The 26,601-nt window shown below is 47.3% G+C and overlaps 1 protein-coding gene across 1 annotated transcript in view; it reads left to right on the forward strand.

Annotated features, from left to right (window-relative positions):
* The window catches only part of SYNPO2L (synaptopodin 2 like), a 38,846-nt gene extending 12,776 nt beyond the window's left edge, over positions 1–26,070 (forward strand). The window contains exons 2-4 of the mRNA XM_052799340.1: positions 3,836–3,987; positions 6,811–7,472; positions 22,960–26,070. Coding sequence (XP_052655300.1) covers positions 3,836–3,987; positions 6,811–7,472; positions 22,960–25,298 — 3,153 coding nt within the window. The 3' untranslated portion in view covers positions 25,299–26,070. The remainder of the gene's footprint in view (positions 1–3,835; positions 3,988–6,810; positions 7,473–22,959) is intronic.
* The last annotated feature ends 531 nt before the right edge of the window (positions 26,071–26,601 follow it).

The raw sequence follows: 26,601 nt of genomic DNA on the forward strand, positions 1-26,601 counted from the left end.
CCATTCAACACCTTTTCTTCTTCCTTTCCTCCTCATTTGTTGCCTTCACCCTTTTCCTTTTTTCCCCTCAGCTGCTTCTGTCCTTTCCCTCCTGTCTGATTCAATATGATCAATGAGAGGAGGAGCGCAAAGTAATGAAAGAAAGTTGGGTGCTGCAGACACCCAAACTTCTCTGACAAGAGCTCTTCTGTCGCAACAGAAGTCCTGCTGAGAGAGCAGTGAGATGGACAATCTTCTCAGTAAATGTGTTTCATTACTTTATAGTTCCAGTTTTCCACACTGATTTGTATTTCCAGTAGCACAAATCAGTAAGGCCCTCAAAATCGTGACTCCCTAAACCCAGCTAAAACCTAAACAGGACATTCCTCCCATGTGAGCCAAGGTATGCCATGGCGAAGTATGTCCACTGAGGTATGGAGTGGAAAGTGTAACAGGCAGTTAGTTACAAGACCCTCAGAGAATTTGTGGGGTTCCCCTTGCAAAAGGAGAGGTCAGTCCTCGCAGTATGTGCTAGAAGGTCGGACAGTGCAATCCCCCAGGGCCAGGTCTGGGGCTAGCCCTGACCACTTGTCAGAGTCCCTCAGTGCTGCCTCTCGCTTGCACAAGAAAGCTCTCCAGGGATCTGCTACAGGAAGCAGAGAGGATTTCTCTTTGAAATGCTGCTTTTCCCATCCTTTCCCATCTCTTCAGAACAGCTGCTGGGTGACACCTTCCAACCTGTCTGCAGCCTAAGTAGAAGCTCCCTGTTAGTGACACTTCATGTGGCTCACTGGGTGCCCAGGAGAGGGCATCTTTTGGACATGGGGAGCAAGTGGCTGAGCCTGAGGGCAGCCTGACCTTCAGGGTGGGCAGCGAGCCTGGCTTTTGGACTGGGCAGCTACCCTGGCCTGGGGCCTCAAAGGCTCAATGCTGCCCTCGCTGTGGGCGAGACGTGCAGGCTTGGGTTGTCATTAAAGGTCTCCACAGCACCGTGCTGGCAGTCATATAAAAACTGGCAGGCTTGTGCTGGTTTCTCTCCAGAGGCTCTCCAGCCTCCGGAACACTGCACCCTGCTGTCATGGCTGTGGATTAAGTCCTGTCCTTTCTGTATGACGTGCTTTCTTCCTTCTCTCCGTGCACAATCCTCTTCTGCCTTTAACCCCTTTGCTTTCCTCCCTGGCAAATGCAGTGGGGTAGAGGTTTGTCATTAAAATGAAGCTGTGAATAGTTTGTTTCCCTCTGCCCCTGGGAAGCAGATTCATAAACTTCCAGGGAGGGGTTTATAAACCTGTGGGAGACTGACAGCCAGGAACATTTATGTGCTATTGTCAGACTCTGTAGGTCTCTTCCTGTGCTGGAAGAGACCTGGTCCTGTTTTCCCAAAGAGGAACAGAGAATCGGAGAAGTCCCCTCCTGGATTATAGAGCTAGTTTGCAGGCTCCTGCAACAGCACTGAAGTAACTACAGTTGCTTTAGTGCGTGGACCTTCTGCCACCCTGGTAAAATCTGAGCACAGACCAAGCCAGAGCCAACATCTTTACTAGCCACAAAAGAAATGCATTGCCTGTTCACTTTGTTCAGCCCGTGTGGGGCAGCTTGTGTCCCACCAGCCTACTCTGATCTAAAGGTGCCTGAAGCAGCAGCAGGCAATGTTGTGAACACAGCCTGACCCTCCCTGCCTGGGAATCCCAAACACTTGCCTGCAAAGTCCTGCAGTGCTGTGGGACCAGAGGATTGCAGGAAGCTTACTGGCTCTGCTCTGGGTGGTCACCAGCCCACATCCAGTTGGTTTCAGTGAGCATGGAGGAGTACGATGGGATGTGAGGAATGCTCTGAGCACCTGCTGACAGCCTTTAACCCACAGTCCCCTCGCTCCATAATGAGAGAGATACTCAGCAAGTGTGTTCCCATCCAGTTCTGAGCACCAAGCACTTGGCCATGGAGAAGCAGTTGGCCTTTTGGGGAATACCAGAATGAGACCCTCCTTCTAACCTCTCTTCAACTTCCTAACTCTCTGCATTACCTGCTGTGTTGGTAGGCAGCACTGGAAAATGTGTCTGCTCTCTCTTCTCAGTTAACAGCTGCACCTTGAGGGAGTATCAGGAAGCACCATTTATACTGTAACACCAGAAAAGTGGTTCTTCAGCAGTAGTTCATTACAGACCCACACATTCTCATTACAGGCTTATATTAACAAGGAGGGAGATAAAGCACTAAAATAACAGAGGCTGATGGATGTGGCAGCTGGGATGAGCCAGTCTCTATTTTAAGCATGCAGGCAAAATTTGGGGTCAAGCTGGAGAGGCTATAGAGTGATAAGTGCCAGTGAACACACAAACAACTTGGAGCATAGCCCTCCTCTTTCCATCTTCTTCCCCAACACCTCTCAGTCCTGCTGACAGGCTGACCTGGGAGGAGTGCTGCTCTTGCCTGCCCAACACAAGCCAGCAGCGCTGAGCCCTGGGTGTGCACACACCCCATGGGTGCAGAGGGCCTGGGCCCTGAGACCAGCCAGCCATGCCATAGGACCTCCTCAGGGCTCCTGCTCTCTCCTTTCCTGCTCCCCTCCTGCCTCTGCAAGAACAATGACAGGGCAGCAATCCTCTCACATCCACTTCTCTTTCCTGGGGCTGCCATAGGAGTGCGGACAAAGTAACTTGTGCAATTTTATAGCTGAGTCTGATTGCTCAAGCAGCAAGGCTATAAGATATGGAAGAAGGTGCCCTGCTGTGTATTACCTCTCTGCAGGTATCTGCCACAGTTTGTTCACTGCACCCTCTGTTAAACAGCTCTGCACTGATTTGTCTCTCACTTAACTGCAAGATCTGAAGAAAAATCCTAGAAGCATCAACAAATCCAGCATGGGCCTGATTTGCCCTGACCCAGTGTTTTTGCTCGGCTGTTCTTTTATGTGCAAAATGAGTGTATTATGGGTACCAAGCTGTACTACAAGACTATCCCATTGCTTGCCTATATGGGAGACGTCCATGGTTTTGGGCTGAGTGGGCATTTGATTTGCCTGCTTGCCCTAACAGAAAGGCTAGGCTGGGTTGGGGGTTTCGGTAAGAAGTTTAACTAACTGGTGGATGATGGAACAAAAGGGAGAAGAAACACTTGGTGTAAGATGGCCATGAGAGGCCAGATCTAGGAACTAGCCTGGAACTATAGACCCAGACTCCATTTTCAGATATAGTAATGCATATCCTGCACAGCTCCTCTTAAGGCTAAAGATTTACTCCAAGTTTACACTGATGTAACAGGACACCATACGGCCTGATGCAGATGTCCAGAAATACATTGGCCAAAGCCATTAGAGCAGGAATGCTTGACAGCAGGAACTGCCTCAGAGCCCTCATCTCTTCCCAATGTCAGCTTCCCAGAAGATAGTGCCTGCAGGGGCTCTGCATGAGTGTCAAGGAATCATACCAAGGAAGCACAGTTGGGGTGTACAGAGGGACACACAGCCATGTACAGGGATAGTCTGGAAAGAGTTCCTGTTCCCTCTCCGAAACACAGACTCCCTAAGCAACTTAGGAGATAGGGAATGAGAGGAGAAGGGCATGTGGATGTTCTTGAGTCTTTCACCTGCACTGAAGGACTCAAATTGGGTTGGTGATCAGGTCAGGGCTATGCTCAGCAGAGTGACTCTTGGAGTTAACAGGAATACAGAGACCGAAAGACACAGCCAGGGCTCACCCAAGAGGACTGGTCCTCCACCCTAGCAGCACAGTAGTCTTAGGCCTTATTTTATTCTGTCAGGGACAGAGCAATAGAAGGGCCAGCGGGATACAAGCAACTGAACTAAATAGCTGCTCTTCTTCCCTTCATCCCTATCCTCTCTATTCTGCTTTTCCAGATCCGAAAGAGAAGCAAAGCGTGTCGCGGAGGCCTGTGGGAAAATGATGTGCTAGTATCTATCAATGGGAAGTCATGTGCTGGCCTCTCCCATGCTACTGCCATGCAGATCATCGATTCCTCCAATGGCATGCTGAACATCCGCGTGAAAAGGTAACCTGCTCCCAAGTGCCGGTGCTGTGACAGTACAGGCAGCAGGGCAGCTTCACCCAGTGCAGCAGCTATCCACACCTAGCAGAAAGGCAGCAGGCAGGAAGCCTTTGGTTTCTCCATACTGCAAGGTGTACTAGGAGGACTTCCCCATGGCTAACACGTGGCTGTCCAAAAGTTTTGCACTGTCTCTGTGCTGCTCTCCAGAGTGCTTGGCCCTGGGGCTGAACTGACCTCAGACCTCCCTGCCCCTGCCCCTCAGGCTGGAGGGAAATGTTTGCAGCATGAGGGCTATCCTGCAAAGAATGAGCAATTTAGGCTCCAAGAAGGCAGATGCCATAGGGCAGTTCATCTCAGCAATTATCAGAGACTCCGGTTCATTCTGGGTAAATAACTGTTTTGTAGAAATGAATTTGACGACACATTGGATAATTGAGCCAAGACAAAATTACATGAGTATTTACTACAGCAGGCCATTGTAGTCTGACAGGGTGTGAATTGACTTCCACAAAGATAAGAGGTGTGTAGCTGAGTTCCTTTGTACAGGAAGAAGTATCTTTGGCAGTCTCTAGGCCAGCAGAATACTGGAGACCAGGCTCAAATTTAAGCACAAAAATGGTCCCAGTAACATCCCTGGTTCTACCTGTGCTAAGCTAACCCAGTGCCTCTGTGCATGCTGGATGAGGCCCAAGCTGTAAATGAATCATATAAAGATGAAGGCAGCAAAGCTGTGTGAGGTCCCAGCTAGTCCACACTACTGCCAAAACAGAAGTCACCCTCAGGAAAGAAGGCCCTGGTGAAGGGGGCTGGGAGATGTGATTTTTTACAGCTCTGAAAAGGCAAAGCACTGTGAGCAGTGGGGAGGGACAGCCATACTGGTTGCTGGCATCTGTAAAGTGGGGTCAGAGGTGGGCAGCACTCAGAGGAGGAAAGCCTGAGCATGTAGCATCTTCTCCTTGGCTTCAGGGAAAGCGCCGGTGCCTTCTGATGTGCTCACCCTATACCCTAGCTGTGATTAAGTGGGATGAGTGAGCCCTGTACAAGGTGTCCAGAATAGCTCCTGGTCCCTTGCCAGGGCCTTATCTCACCCTATCTGCAGCCAACAGGTGCCTGGGCAAATTCCAATGGGCCAAAATCAGCACACTTTGAATTAGCAAAGTGACAAAGGCAGGCTTCTCACAGCTCTCTGGGAGCCAAGATCAGATGGTTTGGAAATAGCGTAACCAGTTGGCTTCATCTTGGGGTAGTGGAGAACTCATCAAATATTGCTTTCTGATCACATCTCTATTCCCGTTTTATATTTGTGTTCCCAGAGAAAACACCAATCAGCCCCGTTCAGAAAGGAGAGGTAGCTGGATGACTCGAGTATGCAAGGTCATATGTGTATTTCTGTCAGTGCGGGATGTGCGTGAAGAGAGACAGAGAAAGAGAGGGAGGGAGATTGTGACCTGACAGTGCAGAACAAGAGAAACTGGCTTACAAGCAGTAATGCTTTTCAGTTATCTGGTTGAGTATTTAAAGAAGAGGAAGGACTGTTCTGTTCTGCTTGGGGAGCTTTGAGTTTGCTCCCCAGTAGAGTTCATAATAGCAAATATTATTAAGGAAATAAACTGTCAGGGAAATTGTCCCACCCTTAGCTTCCACAAAGGTTTGCATTTGACATGAGTATAAATTTTTCACAGTTTAGAATTGCGATCCAAGTCATGAATTCCACAGCTTTACAGAGGCAATGTTGTCTGCCTGGCTTCCTGCTATGCATGCTCAGAGGGCAAATAGTTAGGGCTCCTTTATAACTCTAAAAAGCCCTGGTGACTCTGGCAAGGGAAGGAAGAAGTTCCCAGCCCCGTCTGTGTGGTCTGGAGTCAAACTGCCATTGAAATCCAGACTCACTCTTGAGGAGAGGGAGGACAGAGCTGGCTCTTTTCCCATCAGCATAGCCAGTTCTCCCTCCCTCTGGCAGTCAGCAATGGGGCTGACTGCCCCAGTCTGCCCTGCCCCTAGTCTAGTCAACCCTCCAGATGACTTACAGGCTAGAAGTTGCTATGTCTAAGCCAAAGGCCACCAAATGCTATATCTAAGCGAATGCCACCATGGATTGGGCTGGCTGGCATGACTGCAGTACAGTCATCAAAACCCAGGCACTGGTAGATAGCTTGTGAAGCAGTCCCACAGTGAGCAGGCCACATGTCAGGGTGGACTCCTACCACAGGATAGCAGAGTCCTACCCCCAAAAAACACTTGGGCCTTTTTTTGCTACGTATTTGTTATTTATTCCCACATAGAGGTCAGGGCAAACAAACAGCACCGACTTCTTTGTTTGGAGGCCACTCTGCACTAAGGAAGTTTGGGGGTGCTGGCATCTGCAGAGTTGACACAGCTCCACGGTGGAGTCCCAGCTGCAGGAGCAGCAGGAGTGCAGTGTGGTGGCTGAGGCACCACCCGTCCACCCCTGGCAAGCAGCAGGCTGTAGGGGTATGTCCCACTGTCCTGGGGAATGTTTGCTATGCAGGCATTCACCTCCCCAGGAGAAATCCCTGGGGAGCTGAATAAGCTGGCTCAGTAGATTTTTATGCTCTCAGGGTATTCTGATTTTTGAGTGTTTAACACCTGGTTTTCAAAGAGTCAGGAAGCAGAAAATCAGGATGAGAGCATGTAGCTGATGTCAGAGATGAGTCTTCCCTTGGTGTCTGTGCTTCAGGTTTCTGTACCACCTGAAAGACACCTGAAACTGGCTCAATCCTTACCCTTCTCTCACATGTGGGGGCTTCCTTCCAGCTCAGCCCCACCAACCAGACCTCACTCACCACTTTTTTCTTCTCCCCACAGGATAGTTGGTGGGGACCAGACCGGCCCACGGCTCCAGCGCTCCCCTTCTCCAGGGCAGCGAGTGCTCTCCCCGCCATCCCCACTCAGCCCCCCAGCACAGCTACTCAGCCCTGAGCCGGCCGGAGCCCCGGCCACTGCGCAGCCCTCGCAGCCACGGAGGTCACAGAGGCACCTGGAGAGCCTCACCTCCCCGCCCGACAGTGAGGCCTACTATGGTGAGACAGACAGCGATGCTGACAATGTGGCCCAGGAGAAGCACCGCCGGGCTCGCAAGAAGAGCCCACGCTCCCCACCCGACAGCACCAACAGCAAGGCGGATGCACCTCAGGACGAGGTGTCCCTGTCCGAACAGAGCGGCTATGAGAGCATGCCGGAGGCTGCTGTGCAGGGGGGGGCCGAGGTGGCCAGCTCCAGCGGGGTGGCCAGGAGGGAGATTGCCTGCCCGCCTGGCAGCCGCACAGACACTCCATTCTCAGAGAGCGAGGGACAGTTGCAGCCACCATTGACAGAGGGACGGGAGCCTTCTCCAGAGGCGATGCTCCTGCCCCATGCCACCAAGGCTATCCGAGCAGAACGCCATCTCATCCCCATGGTGGGGCCAGTGGAGCACCCGGTTGATGAAGACCTAACCACCACATACGCGGAGAAAGCCAAGCAGGCCAGTAAGTCCTCTGCACCCTGCCACTCACCCATGCCCTCTTCCTATGCTGGATCTCCTTCCAAAAGCCTAATTCCTGCAAATGTCAAGTGAGTTAGCTCCTCTAGCTTGGGAAGAAGCAGAGTCAAGTCAGACCTGCAGGGACTGGGGCTTCCTATTGTAGCTTTGGCACTGCGGTCTACCTCACCCAAGATGTCCCAAGGAACAGATGAGGGAAAGCGTCTGGTATCTGAGAGTCACTCGTAGAAGCTGCTGCCATACAACCAGCTGTGCTCTAGTACCTCTATGTGCTGGAAACAGGTTGGAGGTCATTGGTTTCTTCAACGCTCTGGGCTGAAGAAGACTCAGGGGAAATGATGGTGTCAGGAAAGAAGTTGGGGGTTATATTTCCCAGGCCTGGCCTTTCACAGATCTCACAGAAGCTCGGTTTGCTCCTTAGCTATCTGGGTGTCCAAGCATAGGGTGCTTGTTCCGAGGGGCTCCCAAGGAGCCCCCTGTTCAGCTGAGGTCTCCATGGGCACAGAGGCATGTAGTATTACATATGATGAAGGACCGAGTAGAGATAATTTTCAGTCAGCATAGCCCTAAAAGAGTGTTGTCAGTAGCTCATTTATTTCTCTCACCCTGTGAAGCTCAGGGAGGGACTTGTCTACATTGGCTTTCGTAGGATGTTTTCACTGCAGGTACTTACTCCAGCAAGGGTGTCCATGTCTGGCAGCACCTGGTGAGCTCTGGTAGAATTTATTGCTTTTTAGGTATCAGCAGTGGAGGGCTGCCAGGAGGACAGGCGGGAGCTGGTAAATCAGCTGTTGGAACCGTTCCTTGTAGTGGGATCCCTACTAGTCAAGAGCTTCCCAGGTGGAATAAAGTACTGAAAAATGTATATGGGTGATGGACCTGAAGTGATCTTAATTGTGAATATCTTTCCTGGTTTCTGCTACACATGGAGTATTTCAAACCCAAACAGGAAGGCAGAACAAGATGTTACCTGATTTCACAGTTGTGATCTATCCAATAACATTAAAAACAAGGTAATCAAAAACTTGTTTTCATATGAGTACGTCAGTGTGCAGTATGATTGACTAATTTACACTTCTCTGAGCCTAGAAATAAAGCAGGTTTTTTAAAAAGTTACTTAGCTGGGGGACAGAATGTGAAATGGAGACACGGAAAAGTTACTAGACTGAATCAGAAATAAAGCACACCGATTCTAACTTCTGATTCTCTGCTCCAAATGCTAGATGTTTTTCCCCAGGCCAGATAATATTGCAAGGCAATTGTTAAGCCTCTCTCTTCTTTTTTCCTTGGGCTAAACATTCCTTTATCTATTCTGCCTAAAAGAGATCCTACAGAGGTAACTTTCAAACTGAGGCTGCTTCCGTCAGGCAGGGCACTGTCTTACTGCTGTGCCCTGTGTTGAGAGGACAGACTCAGTTGGGTCCCTTATGTCTGGCCCTGCTAGGCAGTACAACTGACCTGGTGCCTTGTACTATTTCTTCCTAGTCCTTAGCACTCACTTTCCTTAGGACAGCAAAGAAACTAGCAATTTCAGCCTCCCTGAGGACGAAGCTATTTTTTCCCCCTTTGAATAATGTACAAGCATGAGGTGAATGTTGAGAAAGGCATGTTCAGCTGCTCACTGCCACCTGATAGTCCTAGCAGTGGATGAGCAATTGCTTTACATCAAGACTTATTTCCGTGGACAGCGTCAGTACAGAAGGCTCCCAGGAAAGCCATGTATTTAATGCAGAGCATTTCTGACGGCAAAATAGTATCCCGTGGCAGAAGGTGATGCAACTCTATTGCCAGCTAGAGGTAGGGTTCCCAGAAGCACTGCAGACTGAGATAATATTTTATTCTCCTATTACCCCTCCACTGCTCACCTCCCTTCTGGTTTATGTTTGGCCATGGGTGTCCTTATGTAAGAGTTACTCTGCCATGGATGGCAATTCACATGGCCAGCTTGGCCTTTTCTTGGGTTAGGAATCTTGACAGTAAATGTGAAGGCAAAACTCTATGTCCTGATCACGCTGAAGCACAGCAGCCATTAAAACAAAAGTCCAATCAGCAGCCAGTAACTCTGTGAAGGAAGGAAGCAAGGAAGGAAGAGGGATGGAAGGTGTTCATTATGTGGTGAACAGAGCTAAGGAGCACCTATACCTGGAATAAACACAAGAGGATGTGGGACTGCTGAGCTGCACTGGCTCCCTGGGGAGGCTGCAGAGAAGCTATCGGCATGAGAGGCACAAGGTACAGCATCTCTTGCCAGAAAGATGTAGCCTTGGCAAGGATGTTTGGGCTTGCATTGGTTCAGTTCTTACAGCTGCTTCAGGCTCCCACAGAGCCAGCAGAGTTTCAAGGTCTGTTTCTCTGCCTTCCTTAGCAATACTGACAGCACAGTAGCCTACTCTGGGACACAGAGACTCCTGGGTTTTCCTAAACCGGAACGCAAAATCAAGCTCATGGTTTATAAGTTAGGCAAGTTTTTAAAATCTGGGTTGACTATGGTAGGTGACTTGGACAATCAGTCATGGGAGCCTGGTGGTCAATGCAGTAGACATTTAAGGACCATTCTGACTACCTAATCAGATGTCTGCCTTTTGGAGCACTACCTATCTAAATATATTCCCAGTGCACCTGCTCAGCACACCCTCCTTGCCTTGCCATGGCCTTCTCCATCATGGTTCCCACCACTGCACCACAAGAATGTGAAAAACTCCTTTTTGGTTTGTTGGGACTGTTACCCAGATGGTTCCTCACCTTTTCTTTCTAGAATGTACTCCTTTCTCATGCCTGCTTTGATGTTTTCTCCAATTTGGGGTGTATTTCTCTTGTCCTTTGTATTCATTCTTTCTAACTTTTCACGGTCATTTTTAAGCTACAGAGATTTTCTCCCTCTCCCAACTGTCCCTGCACCTCAGGCAAACAGAATTGCAGGTATAGTATTTCTAGATGAGTATCTAGAAAGATCAAATTTCTAGATGAATAACTGAAATCCCTGTACAAGAACAGAGATACATAATAATTCTTTTGCACACTGAGAGTAGCAACTGACATTCTTCAAAGCTCTATTGCCCTGCAAGGATCTCAGTAAGACTGCTATTGCCTATCAACTCTTGGGTTTTCTCAAACTTAAGATCTGTAGCTCTGCTCTTTATTTCCTGTCTCTAGAGCTTTTGTAGACCTTTGTCCTCACTGCATGCTTACCAGAGCTCTGAGCTTTCCAGATCATAGGCAAGTTGATTTAGCACCCCTGCCTCCCCTTTTCTGTATGATTTTCCTTTGTTTTTGATGTTGTTAGCAGATCTGATCTGGGCTGACTGTATGCTGACCTCAAGATCATCAATGAAATTAGGAAATGCTTCCCATATTCCCCCACCATCTTTCCTAGTCTCACCACAAAGGGTGATCAGTCTTTATACTCTGATTGTTACTTATTCATTTTCTCTTAATTTTCATCTGATTGACATTTCTCCAGTGTATGTACTTTTTTGCATCAACTCCACCAACTCCTGACAACTACAGCTGCTTTCCCTGCCTTTGCTAAGAGGATACAAGTCACGTGGCAATTGCCAGAGGTGACACTGCTGTCTAACACCTGCTTTGCATCGCAGTAACACAGGAGCAAATGGAGCTCACTTATTTACACTAGGCAAGGATTTGACTCCAGGAGCAGAACACAGTGTGGTGACAAGTACCAACAGCCCAAGATGAGGATTTGGCAGTGGGTGGTGTGGAGCAAAATAAGCACAGGGAAGAGCTGGCAGCAGCTGATGGTGCCACCTCATGATGCCCTGCATGTTGTCAGCTGCTGAGCTGTGCCTCTCCTTCCCCAGCAAAGACACAAAGCCTTACAGCTCACTCCTTAGAGCGGCAACACCCCTTGCAGTGAGGTTTGGGCCTGTCTCTTTGCAAAGTTCCTGCCCTGGTTGCACATTGGTATTGGCTCTTTTTTTCCAACCTCTAGGATAAGCACATACATCATCCCAGCCCTCCACAGGACACATGACTTGGACATGCCTGCTCAAAAACCACTCAGAGCATTGCTGATGCAGACTAGTGGGGCAGTGTGGGGAGCCACACACCATTCAAATGTGTGGAACTTGTGCTACAAGTAATAGGACTTCGGTCTTCATTGCTAGCCAGTGGCTACTATGCACCCTGGTGTTTTGCTCAGTGGGGCAAGAGAACAGCCAGCAAACAGGGACTCTTTGTTGTACTTCAAATGAACTGCAGGAGAGCATTCATACTTGTGAATAGCCAATACTTCGCCTCATCTGAAGAAACAGAAGTACAAATTTGCTTCCTTCCCACTAATACAGTAACTTGCTTTCTTTAAAGAAGTGATTAATCTCTGGGGAAACTGGGGATCTTTAGGGCCTCAGTTTGTCATCACTGTAAAGGGCCAAGCCACATCCCTTCCTGAGATGATTTCTGTGCTGCTTGGACAATACAGAAGGAAAGGAAAAGACAACAAGACAGAAAATAGAAATTAAAAAATCTGAATGAGTTTCAGGAAGTTAGCGGAAAGCAGAAGCTGGTGGCAGGGAGAATCAGACTATAATTGTCACAAATAATTTCTAGGGAGGTTCTTTGGTTCCCCATAGCTCCCGCACTGTCCTCTGCTGCTCACTACACACTCAGAGGCTTGGGATTCATCTGTAGCCAGGGCTGCTTCTCGTCAGCCACCTGTGCTCTCTAAGGTGCACCCCATTTTCAGAACATGGTTTAGTGGGCATGGCTGATGGTTGGACTCGATGATCTTGAAGGTCTTTTCCAACCTAAATGATTCTATGATTCTATGATTTTCACCCCCATCCTAAATCATCTCCCAGGGACAATGGGCTTTGGCTTTCTCACAATTGGAAATACCAATTGCTAGCAGAAGTCAGACATACCAGGACAGCAATCTAGTCCTAACTTGCTATCACACTGTAGGAATTTGTGTCAGTGCAAGAAGTGCTTCAAAATATCTCAATTTAAACTTATCCACTGGACTATTTTTAGTTCCTAGGACTCAAGAGCCTCTCCATGTATGGTAGGGGAAGGGAGGGAAAAATGGGTGGGTAAATTTTCTCCTCTGCTTTATATGGGCCTGGCTGCCTGTGCAGAGTCATCAAAGTTACTACATTCCATATCAGAAAAGGAAATCCTTCTTGTTTAATGCGGATGTACAGCAGCATCACTTGACAAGATAGGATGCTTATAAATAAGTGGCCTATTCATTGGAGGGTCATACAGATTACCTCTTCTAAGAGTGACTGCAGTCACATTTCTCTGCAGAGAGGGTGAGTGCAGCAAGCCATCTATCAGCCTGTTACAATCAGTACAGGCCACAGGAGCTGTGAACAAGATAAAGTACCTGAATGGCAGTTTTAACTTACTGCACCACATTTTCTACTTGGCGTTCAGCTTTGACAGTTGTGACTCTAATGATCACAGTTATGTGGTTGTTAGGCTAGCTTACTGGTTTTGCCATTCACTGCAGTCCAGAAGACCAAAAGGTTTAGGATAGTAGTCAACTGTCCCCATCCTACGTGCTTTAAAGTAGAATAGAAAAGCATTCTGCTCAGTCCAGGAGAGTAAAACTAATTGCCTGAACTATCGATCCTACAGGAAGTTCCTAGCAGTATGAAGCAATGCTGAATAACCCTTGGCCCTTGCTACTCAGTGAGCAGCCAACCACCAGGAAAACAGGGACAACAGCCTCCATGGTTGAATCACAGATGGAGAGCCTGATCTCACTTCAGCACGCATTAAACTGGAAATTGCCTCCACTTGGGAAATCAATTTACATACACTGGTGTATGCAGTCTAGTTGTATGCCTTTGCTTAAGAATATCCCACTTAATAACTAACATTCAGTTTTTAATTCTCTGCAGTTTGGAAGGCATTTATTAAAGAAGACCACAGTGAGATAAACACAGTGCATCTGGAGCACTCTTCCTCCAGGTTTAGCCTTGAGTATGGCATCTGAGCTTACGCCTTTGGCTTATGTTCTTCTATTGAAAGCACAGAGGTGATATTTTCAGGCTGATGTATTAACTGTTTGGGCAGAAGACAGAGATTACAAGCTAGTGTTGTCTGTCTTAGCTACTGTGGATGAATTTTTCCTTCTTTCTTGAGCCACCTCAGAAATTTTCACAGATAATTGGCCATCTTCCTCAGGTATTCTTACTGGAGACTTCCAGCATTGTTCCTTCAGGCACCACTCTTGTCTAGCATTTTAGTGCAGATGCTGTGGGTTGCAGCACTGGAAGTAAGGCTGATTGATAGAGCTCTGCTCTGCTTCACCTTTGTACCTCACTGCTATCCTGCTGCCCCAGAGCCTGACAGAGACATGGATTTAGCTGAACATGTGTTAGCCCAAGATAAATCTAGCTGCATATAATATTCTCTGGGAGGGGAAAGATCTTTAGTATTTGAAGATGTTTGGTGGAAAGCTGTATGTGATCCCTGAACTGAAAACATATACACTCTCTTTTGTCCTAGTATTTCCACTATATGAGATAGCATTTTGAGCATCTTTTTTAAACTATCAGTTAATCAGACATTACTTCTCTATGTTACTGTTGTCAGTGCAGGGACTCTGACTCTGGGTCACAGCTCCTCAGACATGGTCAGAGGTCATTCATCATCCTGCTGCTGGTGAAAGAGTGTCAGCAGTTCTCTTCTGAGCTCACACTTCCATGGTCCTTGCAGAGCCCCAGCAAGTGATTTTTCAGAATATGCTGCCACATTAACATAGCCTGTCCTTGCAGATGCACTTCTGGAGTGACTTAGGATGTGTAAGGCTGAAGGGGAACAATGGGATTAAGCCAAAATTTTGCCAGTGATTCAGTTCTCAAGGTGATTAGAGCAACAATCACACTGAAACAACTATATATATAACCCCATAGACTGTCTTAGCCAAGCTGATACTTTCTAGGTTCCGGGGTTTTGAGAGCTGAGTTGAAAGAAATCATAATGCAAACAGGCAATGGGAATCCCTCTACCCGTCCAATGTTGTTTCCATCAGTTCTGAAAGTGATATGGGACATACTGACAAGGTTGGGACAAGTCTGCTCAGAGACAACACTGAAATGAGACAAAGTGATAGTGATGGGGGAGGGAGAGGCATAAAAGGGTGAGGCATAAAAGGACTTTGACAAGGGGTAATTAAACAACAGAGTCATTGCTCAACAAAAGTGAGAAAATTATAGCTAGGAAGGAGAAAACTGTCAACCTGACAAATAATTGTTCCTTCAGTTTCACTTAAATCCGTTGTAGGAAAAGAGATCAGTTTGTTGTGAAATATCTAAAGCTTCACTGTCATCAGTGTATCTATCACTTATGTTAACCAAGAATCTAGCCCTTTGTATAGAAGAAATAGGAGCAGGAATGTGGGTGAGTAGATTCAGCATATCTTGATACACTGACTATACTGAAAGGAAAAGGCTGAATCATATTCTCTGTAGAGGTGAAATGTAAGGAATTACTGAAAATTGTATCAGAATGGCCTTTGGTCCTTGGTAAATACCCTGGAATAATGGGAAGGGTCTCAGGCAAAGAGACCAAGAATAGCACCCTTATAGACACAGGCTCTGGGGATAAGAAAAAAAAAAAAAAAAGTTTAGCTTCAGTTAGGTGAACGATGTAGTTCTTTTGAGCACACTTTGTGGAAAACAAAATGATTAGTAAAAACAACACGGACTAAAAAACTAGAATAGGAGATAGTCTTTGACCTGTTCAGTAAGGTAAGACTTCATGGCTAAAGATGTAAGGTGGACACAGTATATGTTGGCTTCTGTAAGATATCTGATATGGTTCCACATGACTTTTCCAACGAGAGAAATATGGATGAGATAGGACTACTGTAAGGTGACTGCACAATTAGCTAAGAATAGAACAGAAAACATTACTATTAATGGCTCATGATGTCAGATTAGCTAACTGGCTAAGCTGGTAGTCGTGTTTCACTGGGCTTCTGAATCTAACAGGACTACCTCTATATTTTCACCCATGGAGCTTTAAACACTAACATATGTCAATCAAATGTCCTCTCCACCTCAATGTTATATGACTGGCAAGGAGACAGATGATTAAAAATCTCAACCCTCCTCTCTTCTGTCAGTGGATCTTGTCCTCTAGCTGCATCTAGACAGAACAGGCAGTATGTGCTGTGGGGCACCCCACAGCCCTGAAGCTGCTACTGTTCAGAACTGGGAACTGGCTGGGACACCTTGCAGCTTTTCTCTGGTCTTTCTTCCCACAGAAACTCAGGTGTGTGGGCAACACAGGTGAGGGAGGTGGGTTACCTAGATTGAGGAGCTCAAAAGTGTTCCCAGGTACGATACTATTGTCTTCCTATCTGCTTTTTCAACTGCAAATTCCTGCTAGTGAAGCTTTTAAAATGTTTTTTGTTTCTCTTGAGTGTGTTGTACCTAGCAAGCAGTAACAGGAAATAGCAATAATACCATTTTTAATGGATAGCCTGAGGATTCAGCAGAGATTGCTGTGTATTAATCAACAGATGACATAAAGCATGGAAGGTATACAGTTGTCTCGTGAAAGGCTCGATTTTTAAATGTAGTAGGAGCTTGACTGCTTGCAGAAAAGGACTAAAATCAATTGGATAACAAGAATATATGGCAAGTGCTACAGGATTAATCAAGTCAGACGCAGATGGTGAGCATATGCTTGTCTGTATTACGAGAGAGTGGATGCTAGAAACACTGAAGGACAAAGAGAAGATGAATCAATGGTATCCTGCTGTCAGACATCAAGCAATTTTGTGAGCAGCAGAATTAACAGATCCCGGTGTCCTTTTAATTTATGTCTTGTATTTGATATCTCATTCTCTCATGTCTAGTAAAATGCAAATCTGTCTGATGGCTCTCACATTCAAAATGAGATCTCATAATCTCTCTGTTGTGTGTGCTCTTCAGTTTTTGGTGCCTAATTAAGACTGCACTCAGGCTTTCCACTTCCTATGGTGGGGTCTATCTTCTCTGTCCAGTCACATATTTGCATGTAAACTTGTAGGAGTGTTGTAGCTTTGTGACTTCAGACCCTTAAAATTAGTAAATGGGCTCAAAAGCTATTAGCATGAAACAGCTAAGATTGAAAGACATGCAGCATAAGTGCATAAACCTTTCTTAGGAAACTGGGCTAAAACTGCAAAAGACAGATTCACTAGTGTATTCAACAGGTGCTGTCTTGGCAAAAAAAAGTTCTCCTTTGGCAGTCTTGTTGCAGAAGACTATGTAGGGAATATCCAGGGGCTGAGTGTAAGCTGTCAGCACAGGAAAGCTGGCTATGTGTGCTACCTTTTGCACTGAGGACACATTTCCATCCAGCTCAGGAAGAGGGGCAAACTCTCACTCAACTGAGGGAGATTTTCTGGTGTGAACAAGCTATTCAAGTCTCCAGCAGGATACCGTGAGACTTAATACATTGCAGCCACGCACAGCAATGTGTCCGCACCCTCTCTGCCTAGCAGAGCTCTTTAATAGCAGTGTTGAAGTCGCAGAATGTCTAAGAATGGTCAAAAATGACTGGGCATGTTTTTTCCCCTGGGCTGTCAATTCACTTGCAGAGAAGCTTGATTTCTGTTTTTTCTAAAACTAGAAGATTGCAGGGGGCAGTGTTTCACTGGGAGCTCTTAAAATCACTAGCCCTTTAAGAAGAAATACTGGTTTGACAAATACTTAACTATGTATTTAACCTCAGACACATGCTTAAGTGTTGCAGACTTGAGTAGGACTGAAGCGTTTGCCTGTAGCATCCTAAATTGGAGATGAAGCCATATCTATGTTTTATATTATGCACAGATTACGTAATTGAAGTGTGCAAATATCCAAGAATGAAAAACAAGTTTTCTGTCCCAAGAGCTTTAGCACTTCTTTTAACTAAAAGAATATATACTCCTCTGCTGTACTGGTTGCAATTCAAACATTGGTTGAAGCTTGAAAGGTGGAAGCTTTCAACAGGGAAATATTTAGAAGGCCAATATAACCTATCCAAATCTTATTTTGAAAGGATTCCAGGTATGAAAAGCATGAGATGTCTATAGCCTCTAATGACTTACTGAGATATTTGCAATGTTAGCCATGGAAAAATGACCTTCTCTAACATAAATAGCTGGAAGAACAAGATTCTAGTTGATCCCATGTGAAAAAATAGTAGACAAGTAGTATTTTATCACAGAGGAACAGGCTCTTTATCTCTGAAATTAGCAGCATGCTTATTTTCTATGGTAATGGCTTTTCTAGAATTTGGTCTTTAGTATTAAAATTTACCATTGTTTGTTTCCTAGTGAACATCAACAGTATCTGACATTGTGTAAGCCTGCTTGTTCAGTAGTTTTCCTGAGCATACATTAAAATGCTTTCTTTTAATAGGGCCTGATCTTGAAAAGATTTATACTTTTTATACTTCTCTTTAGTGTAATTAGTAATGTTATTCATTTCACTTCAGTGAAATCTAGTTAAATTAAGTTCATGCAAAAATCTTTGTAGGCTTTGCTTAATAGAAACTTTTTGGGTTTGTGGATTATTCCAACACAATTTAGTGGTGACAAGAACTAAGTGCTTTAAAAGTTAACAAAAAGTTTTCTATAGAAATTATCCACCGCACCAACAGAATGTAGGAGAGTTTTATAACCCTTCCATTTAGTCTTTTATCTTTTCCATTTGAATGTTCTTAATAGATAATTTTTTCTGTACTGCAAAGCTGTATTTTCATTTCCAATTGCATATTGTATATATCCGATTCTACAAGGTTTTCCCAAAGAGACTGTATCCCTAGATGTGTAAATATTCATCAAAGAAGAAGAGACTGAACCACTTTGCTCTTGCTGCAAGAGCCTCTGTAGGAGGCATGACAGGTCTCTCTTACAGCAACATTGCCTGTGGAAGTTGTCTTCCTGGCGTGCAGCAATAGCTAGGGGATTTCAGGATGCATGGTCAGACCTTCATTTTTCTAGACTCACTAACACTGGAGATGGTCTGCTTGAGTCCTGGGCTACAGTGTTGCTAAGACTGGGACTGCTGGGAGGGAAAATCACAGGGCAGTGTCCCTTGGCCACGGCTCTGGGATTCTCTCACAGGAGCTATTGCTTGTGTACAGAAAGAGGCAGTAAGACAAGACCTAGCCAAAGCGTGAGGAGATGCTAAGCAGGCCACAACTGTGGAGATTTGTAGACTCCCAGCACCCTCTGTTCCCTTCTTCCCTGTCGACCCCAGTCCTCACTATCAGCATCTCATCTTTCAACACCTCTCAGTCTCCAGTGCTGGAGCTCTGAATGGTGCTGCCAAAACACCACTCCTTGGCCTCCAAACGCTCCGTCACCCTCCCTGGGCACAGCCACACTCTTCCGTGGTGTGGGTAACAGACTCTGCCATTTTAATTCAAATTATCTCAAAACTAAACCACTTCACTGCAGGCATCCAGGATCCTAATGCTCCTCTGTTAAATGTTCCTCAGTCCTGGTACACAACAGAAATCTGTATCATGGACTGGTTCTCTTCAGACATGGAAGGAAATTGATATATACAGGAAAAGAAAGCCTCTCCTCTCTCTTTTCTTCCTTATGTTTACCCATAGCTGGGTGCTGTCTGAGGGTTTCAGACAAGGAAAGTTGCTTTCCTCCTGGGTGGGTTTCTCTGCCTGTCCATGTTGGACATGAGCACTGTGTTAGTCTCATCTCTTTGAAGGGCTCTTTAGCACAGAAATGCTGGACCTTGAGGCATTGGAAACACTAACCTGAAGCTTGCACCTTTCTAACCTGAAGCTTGCACCACAGAAGCAGTGAGAGTATAGAGTATATTTTCTTATTTTAAAATAAAAAAGAGGAGTTTCTCCTTACAGGGAGTAGAGGGTGGGGGAAAGAAGGAGGGTATTTAAGTGCCAGGTGACAATGTCCATCACACTGCTCAGTGATGAAGCTAAGAAGACAAAAATAGACAAAGTGACCTCATGGCTTTGGGCAGCAATGCCTACAAGACAAAAGAGAGGCTTTAAAAGGCTTGTGGAGCTGATAGCAAAGGGCTTGGACACCTCAGAGTTTTGGTTCTGCTCCAGCAGGGAACTGCTCTGCTTCTCTCTCATTGCCTCTCTCTGTTTATGGGGAGTTGTGAATTAAACGGGCTTTGTGACATGCCCAGCTCTCCAGGTCTGGACTCTGCCTTCTCAAGCTTGGATCAGCCTTATGCAGGTACAGATGTCTCCTCTTTTCTATTCTCTATTTTTTTTTTGTTTTTTCTTCTCTTTTTTCTTTTCTTTTCTCTTTTCTTTTTCTCTTCTTTTCTCTTTTCTCTTCTTTTCTTTTTTCTTTTCTCTTCTCTTCTCTTCTTTCCTCTCTTTTCTTTTCTTTTCTTTTCTTTTCTTTTCTTTTCTTTTCTTTTCTTTTCTTTTCTTTTCTCTTCTCTTCTCTTCTCTTCTCTTCTCTTCTCTTCTTTTCTCTTCTCTTCTCTTCTCTTCTTCTCTTTTCTTTTCCCTTTCTTCCCCCTTTCTTCCCCCTTTCCTTTCCTCTCCTTTTACTCTTCCTCTCCTTCCCCTATTCTTTTGCCTATTCTGATTTCACTCTTGCTCTTTACCTTCAGAAATTCATCTCAGGAAGATTTCTCTTTCTCTCTTTTTCTTAAACTGTTGTGGGAGATTGTAGCTTGAATAGCACAATCATTTTTCTGTTGGGAGGATTGGTATAATTAGTTATGTGCTTTAGCCTTTGGTGGGGAGGAAAGCAGGAAGAAGAGGGAGGCGAGTAGCAGGTCCCAGAGGGCCTTACTTGCCAGCTGCTTCACGGCACAGGGAAGTTCAGAGCAACTTCTGAGGGAAGCTGTACATAAATGCTAATGCTAAGCCAGGACCAAGAGTTGGTGGAGGCATAGCCAAGACTGTCTACTGTTATATTTTCTCTAACAGTATTTGCTAGCCCAGACTCTAGAGTTGAGCACTTTCGTGGTACTCTGCTGTCAGAAGGAGCTACACAGACACTCACTTTGGATGGTGTAGCTCCCTAGCTGTTAGCTCCTGATGCCAGAAATCATCCTGTGAGTCACTCATGGTCCAGAGTTTACATATTCTGCACTTGACTAAATTCTGTAGTGCTGCTCTTCCTCCTTGTAAATTTAGAAGCAAAATATGAGGCAGGTGAGGTGCAGTAGCTTGTAGCAAGGATGCTTGTAGCAAGAAAGAAATCTCTCTTATTTCCTCCACTGTGAACAAACTCCAGAGACACATGCATGCAGATCTGTAAGTGGAGTGGACAGACCTTCAGGGACTGTAGCTAGTTTCCATCATGAAGAGCAGGTGTTTGAGGGCAAGTCTATGATTGCCCTGAAGAGCACTAGCTCTCCACAAAAACCTGGACACTACTTCAGTCATGGTTGAGCAAGGCAGAGTCATTCTGTAAGAGTTTTGCAGAGAGCATTCACTTCGCAAGTGCAAGTACAAATAGTGAGCCATTTTTTCAGCATTGATTTTGCTGTTTCCAGTTTTCTGGGTGCAAAGGGGAGGAACGGACTGTGCATCCACATGAGGTGATCTCAAATCGCAGAAGTCCCCTTGTTGGAATCCCAAAGCAGCAGCATGTGCTATGGAATGGCTGCAAACCTTGAGAAGAGTCTTTCCTTGTATTTATCTTAAGCTTCCTGGAAGGGTGACTGCTCTGCACATCAACACCTTATTTTCAGCATGGGGTGACAGAGGGAAGCTCTTTCTGCTGTGGTTACACTGGTGCAGTATGGAATGATGACACCTGCCACAATTGTGCAGCCTAGCCAGGTTTTGGGAGACATCTGCAGCCCTCAGGAAAACTGCTATTCTTCTTAGCTGATCTCCCTGTCCCCCACTGCAGGTAACTTCACCACATTAGCAGGTCCCCATTGAATGAATGCTCTGTGATAACAGGGTCAGAAGTGAGATCCTGAGAGGACTGAGTGGCTTCCATCCTCTCTTGAGCTAACATCATCTCCCAGCACTGCCTGCAGCTCTCCCTCTCCTCTCCTCTCCTCTCCTCTCCTCTCCTCTCCTCTCCTCTCCTCTCCTCTCCTCTCCTCTCCTCTCCTCTCCTCTCCTCTCCTCTCCTCTCCTCTCCTCTCCTCTCCTCTCCTCTCCTCTCCTCTCCTCTCCTCTCCTCTCTCCCTCCCTCTCCCTCTCCCTCCCCCTCTCCTCTCCTCTCCTCTCCTCTCCTCTCCTCTCCTCTCCTCTCCTCTCCTCTCCTCTCCTCTCCTCTCCTCTCCTCTCCCTCCTTTCAGCAGGGCATAATTTTGTACCTCTTTCTTGAGAATGTCTGATCTGGACAAGATGCTATACAGTTTTTTGACAAATTATTAGATGCAGGCAGTGGATGGATGTTACACCTGTATTATCATGCTGGGAAAAAGACAATGGGAGTAAGGAAAAGAATGAAATGAAAGAAATCAGAAATTAGTCTATGGTTTAGGTATGTGGGTTTTTTTCTGCACAAGGTTAGTGCTGATTTCTGTCACGTGAACACTGATTCAAGGCATGTCCATACTTTCCTTAGGGGAGCCAAGTTTGGTTTTACTATTGAATCTTGTTCACCCCCTGCTTTCCCTGCATGCAAGGCAGAGAACACAGTGTTCCTTCCTGGGGCTCTACTGACTGCTGGGCTGGCAGAGCAGGTGGAAAATTATTATCTCACAGTTTCATGCCAGTGTCCCGACAGGTGTTGGCTTTTCCAAGCAAGCCTGTCTAAGTGGATTCCTTCTGGCCTGGCTGATCAGTTGTGGGGGTCTGGGATTCTTGCTCAGGAGCAAACGCTATTCTTCCTTGCTGGGCACGGGGCACAGGCAAGGGACCACGGCAAGGGTGAAAACATGCCTCCTGCTGTTGCAGGGCTGCTGCAGAGAGCAGCAAACAGCCCTACACACAATGCTGCTGCAAGACACTCTGTAGCTGGCACTGCAGGGCCCAGAGCAGGAGCAGCCCGGCTATGCCTGCAGAGGACCTCTCCCATTGCACACATGCATGGATGCTAACAGTAGCAGTGGCTGCTTCCCAAACAATCAGGGCCAGAGAGATTACTTGCTCCTGGGAATCCTCCATATGGGAGGAAGAAGGTCTACAAAAAGCAGGGCTCCACCTTCAGGGTGATAAGTAAATGGTAAAAATTCCCAGGAGCAAGGTCATGCACTGTAAAAACGCTGTGAGATACAGTCTGGGACTCTTGGCCACATGCTGCAGAAATAGGAAATCCCAGGTCTGACCAGGAAACAGAGACCGGCCTCAGAGTTGAAGGAGTTCCTTTCCCACACCTGCATGGACTTCTATTGTGTTTGCAAGGAAAGAGAAAACTGCACCTTGATTTCTATCAGCAGTTCCTAAAGACACTATCAGCAAAGGTAGGAAAGAAAAAGAAGGGCAGTGGGTGACAGTGTGTTTCCTTGTATGGGCACTAGAATACCTACAGCCATATCACTGTCCATCTTTGCCCACCCAGCCTTTTGCTGAGCTCTGAGCTTGCGTCTTTTTGTCTCTTGCAGAGCTCCACCGCCACGAAAGCATCCAAGAGAAGAACGTGAAAGAAGCCAAAACCAAGTGCAGAACCATTGCATCCCTGCTGACAGATGCACCCAACCCCCACTCCAAGGGGGTGCTGATGTTCAAGAAGCGCAGGCAGAGAGCTAAGAAGTATACGTTGGTAAGCTTTGGGAGTGTTGACGAAGACCGCTCCTACGAGGAGGAAGACGGAGTTTTTCCAACTAGCGAGTCTGAATTTGATGAGGAAGGTTTCTCTGATGCCCGAAGCCTAACTAATCACTCAGACTGGGACAACACTTACCTGGACATTGAGAAGTCCAAGTCTGACTCTGAACAGAAGGAAGAGAAGCAAAAAGGTTTGAGTGAGGCCTCAGGTAAAGGAGCACGATTATTTGAGCAGCAGAGGGAACGGGCTGGGAAGTACACAGTCGAGAGAGTCCCGGTGCAGAAGAGCCCCCAGCTTGCCCCAGCTGCCCAGCCACAGCAGGGCACAGTGAACGGAGATATGCCTGTGCCACAGAAGGCAGACAGCATGTCCCTCAGCATCCACCTGGAAGGTGTGCAAGTGCCCAGCAAGCAGGCAGCCACCCTCCCCACTCAGCTCCTAGCTCCCCCTAGCCCCACTTTTGTCCCACCTCCCCCAAGCACCCCCGACTCCTTCTCTGCAAGCTCAACAAGCATGTTCAACAGGTCTGCACGGCCCTTTACTCCTGGCTTTTCTGGCCAACGCCCAGCAACATCCTCTGTCATCTTCAGGCCATCCGCACCCAAAAAACCTAGTGAAAGTCTGAGTGGGCAAAGCACGGTGGTTCCCCCTTTCTCACCTCCGGCTCCAGGAACACCTACCAATGCACCAGTGCCAACACACCGCGGTCCAGTCAGCTCCTCCACATCTCTCTATATTCCTGCACCAGGAAGGCCAACACCACCACTGGAGTCACAGCCAAGAGGAGGAGGAGGAGGTGCTCCAGAGACTAAGCCTTCTGCCAACACTGCCCGGACATCCACCACCTCTATCTTTCTGTCAACTCCCTCAAAGCCAGGAGGGGACGCCTCTGCAGCATCCCAGCCACGAGTCCCTGGAACAGCCTCTTCTTCTTTGTATATTAGTCCAGCACCATCACAGCACATGGTAACCAGTTCCCCCATGCCAAAGCAGCCTTCTCCTGCTGTCTCACCAGCAATGCCACGACCTCCTTCTGAGCCCTTAACCTCCAGGGAGCAGAGGATTGCCACGCCAGCTCCCCGCACAGGCATCCTGCAGGAAGCTCGCCGGCGGGGCAACAAGAAACCCATGTTCAGTAAGATTGAGGAGAAGAAGAAGAATTCACCGAACCCTGAGCTCCTGTCTCTGGTGCAGAACCTGGATGAGAAGCCAAAAGGTGACCACCCTGGCACAGGCTTCGAGTCTGGGCCTGAGGAGGACTTCCTCAGCCTGGGTGCTGAGGCCTGCAACTTCATGCAGTCCTCTGGCCGCAAATTCAAGACCCCACCTCCAGTGGCTCCTAAGCCTCAGCAGCAAGATGCTGGACTGGTAAATGGGGCCCAGGACATGCCTCAGCTTAAAGGCAAGGGGGCAGAGCTCTTTGCCAAACGCCAGAGCCGCATGGACAAATTTGTGGTGGAGACAACACCGAAGCCAGAATCCAAGCCTAGAACCCCCTCTCCTTCCCCTTCTCTACCCTCATCCTGGAAATATTCACCCAACATCCGGGCTCCCCCTCCAATAGCTTACAACCCAATGCATTCCCCTTTCTATCCCCTGGCAGCCAGCAAATCTCAGGCTAGCAAAGCAGAGAGCAAAGTGAAAAAGGCACCTGGCCAGAAATCAGGGATCAAGGTCATTGATTTAATGCGCCACCAGCCCTATCAATTAAAGTCAGCCATGTTCTGTTTTGGGGAAACCCCAAGCTCCAGCATTCAGGATTCTCCTGGACAGCCAGCCCCGCAGGCTAGGTCATCCTTCATAGCAGCCAAGCAGATCCCCGTGAAAACAGCCAAGACCCAGGAGATTCGTCGCTTCTCCACTCCGGCTCCCATGCCAGCCTCAAGCAGCCTGGCACCCACTGTGCTTGCGCCCCGCTCGGCCACCACATTGGATGAGCCAGTGTGGAGAACAGAAATGGCCTCTTCTGCCCCCGCTACACCAGCGCCCTTCCAGGTGGAGCTCAGCCAGTCCCCTAAGCCATACCAGAGCTTCCCAGAGCCTGGTCAGGCAGGCCAGGGGCCTTCCCCAAACCCAGCCTCGGCCTCTCGGTTTCAGGTAGCCAGGCCCAAATTCTCAGCAGCAAGAACGGGGATGCAGGCCAATGTGTGGAGGCCGAGCTTTGGCCACCACTGAGGCAGGCACCCCTCCCATCCCATCTGTGGCCCCGCAGAGATAGTGCTCGATTTGTCTTTCATGTCAGCTCAGTACATTGAGATGAGTGACACAAAATGAAGAAAAGAGAAAAAAAAAAAATTACTCCCCTTCTGTACCACCCTCTCCCCCAGCCTCCCCTTGGTCTCAGATGGGCAGCTTCATGGCAAGGCTTACTAGCTGTGGCTACAGCAGGAGGAAGAATGTGAAGAGAGGGCCCAAGTATGGTACAGAGAGACTGGGAACTTGCATGCAGCAGCAAAACCCACCTCTGGAGGGGGTGAATGGCAGGGGTTGTCTCACATAAGGACATGTGAGACTTGTCCTCGGTAGTGGTTTTCCTTTCCCAAGGGCTTTGGAGTCATCCCTGAATGGAGGGAGACTTGGGGGGCAAGAGCTTTCCAGGAAGAAAAGGTCAGAGGTGGGATTACAGTACAGAAGCCCTAGCTTCCCCATTAGACTGCTTTTCTATGAGCCTGTCAGTCTGTACACATGCACACACATGCACACAGCAACACTCAGCAGGGAGTGAAAGTAGAAGTGGGGCTTTGCCTTGGACACTTCTCCCAGACTCCCTTCCAGAGGGGCATGGGAAAGGAGGTGAGAGAGCAGAGTGAGCAGGGGTGTTTGCACATGCACACGTGGGCAGTGTGCCGTGCACAGGAGGGTGGCCACGTGTGCCCATTCCTCCAGTCACCAGGGCTGGGGGTAAAAAGGAGAGTCATCCTAGCTGGTGCTAAACATGGCTATTAGGGCTAGGGGTAAAAAGGAGAGTCATCCTAGCTGGTGCTAAACATGGCTATTAGGTCTGGGAGCAGTCTGCAAAAGAGGGACGTTGAATGGACTTGGTGGGACTATCACAAGCTGGAGGAACTGCAGAAGGAAGTATCAATTTTTGAGGATACACAAAGTCAAAGCTAAGCTCAGGCAGTGGCTGGTTGGTGCAAGGAAGGCCCTGCAGCATTAGTCCCACTGGAACAGGATACAGATGCTGTAAGTACAAAGGAGGATTGTGTGGGAGAAGGTACAGTTGGCTTTAAAAGGAGGCAGGATTGAATATGCATTTGCACATCATCTTTTTGTTTAGTTTAGGACAGAAGCGTGGCTAGATTGGAAATGGGTCATGATATAAAACTTGCTGAAAACTGTGATGAGCTGGAAAAAGGAGCCCCTGTACAGACGCTCTCAGTATAGAAGTGGAGGACAGGAAAACAGAAAGTCACAAGTAGAATTTCATACTAAATGATTTAAGTATCCTTGGGGTCTATTTGGTAAGAACTGAAGT

Source organism: Harpia harpyja, chromosome 10 (assembly GCF_026419915.1).
Source record: "Harpia harpyja isolate bHarHar1 chromosome 10, bHarHar1 primary haplotype, whole genome shotgun sequence".
NCBI classification, from domain to species: domain Eukaryota; kingdom Metazoa; phylum Chordata; class Aves; order Accipitriformes; family Accipitridae; genus Harpia; species Harpia harpyja.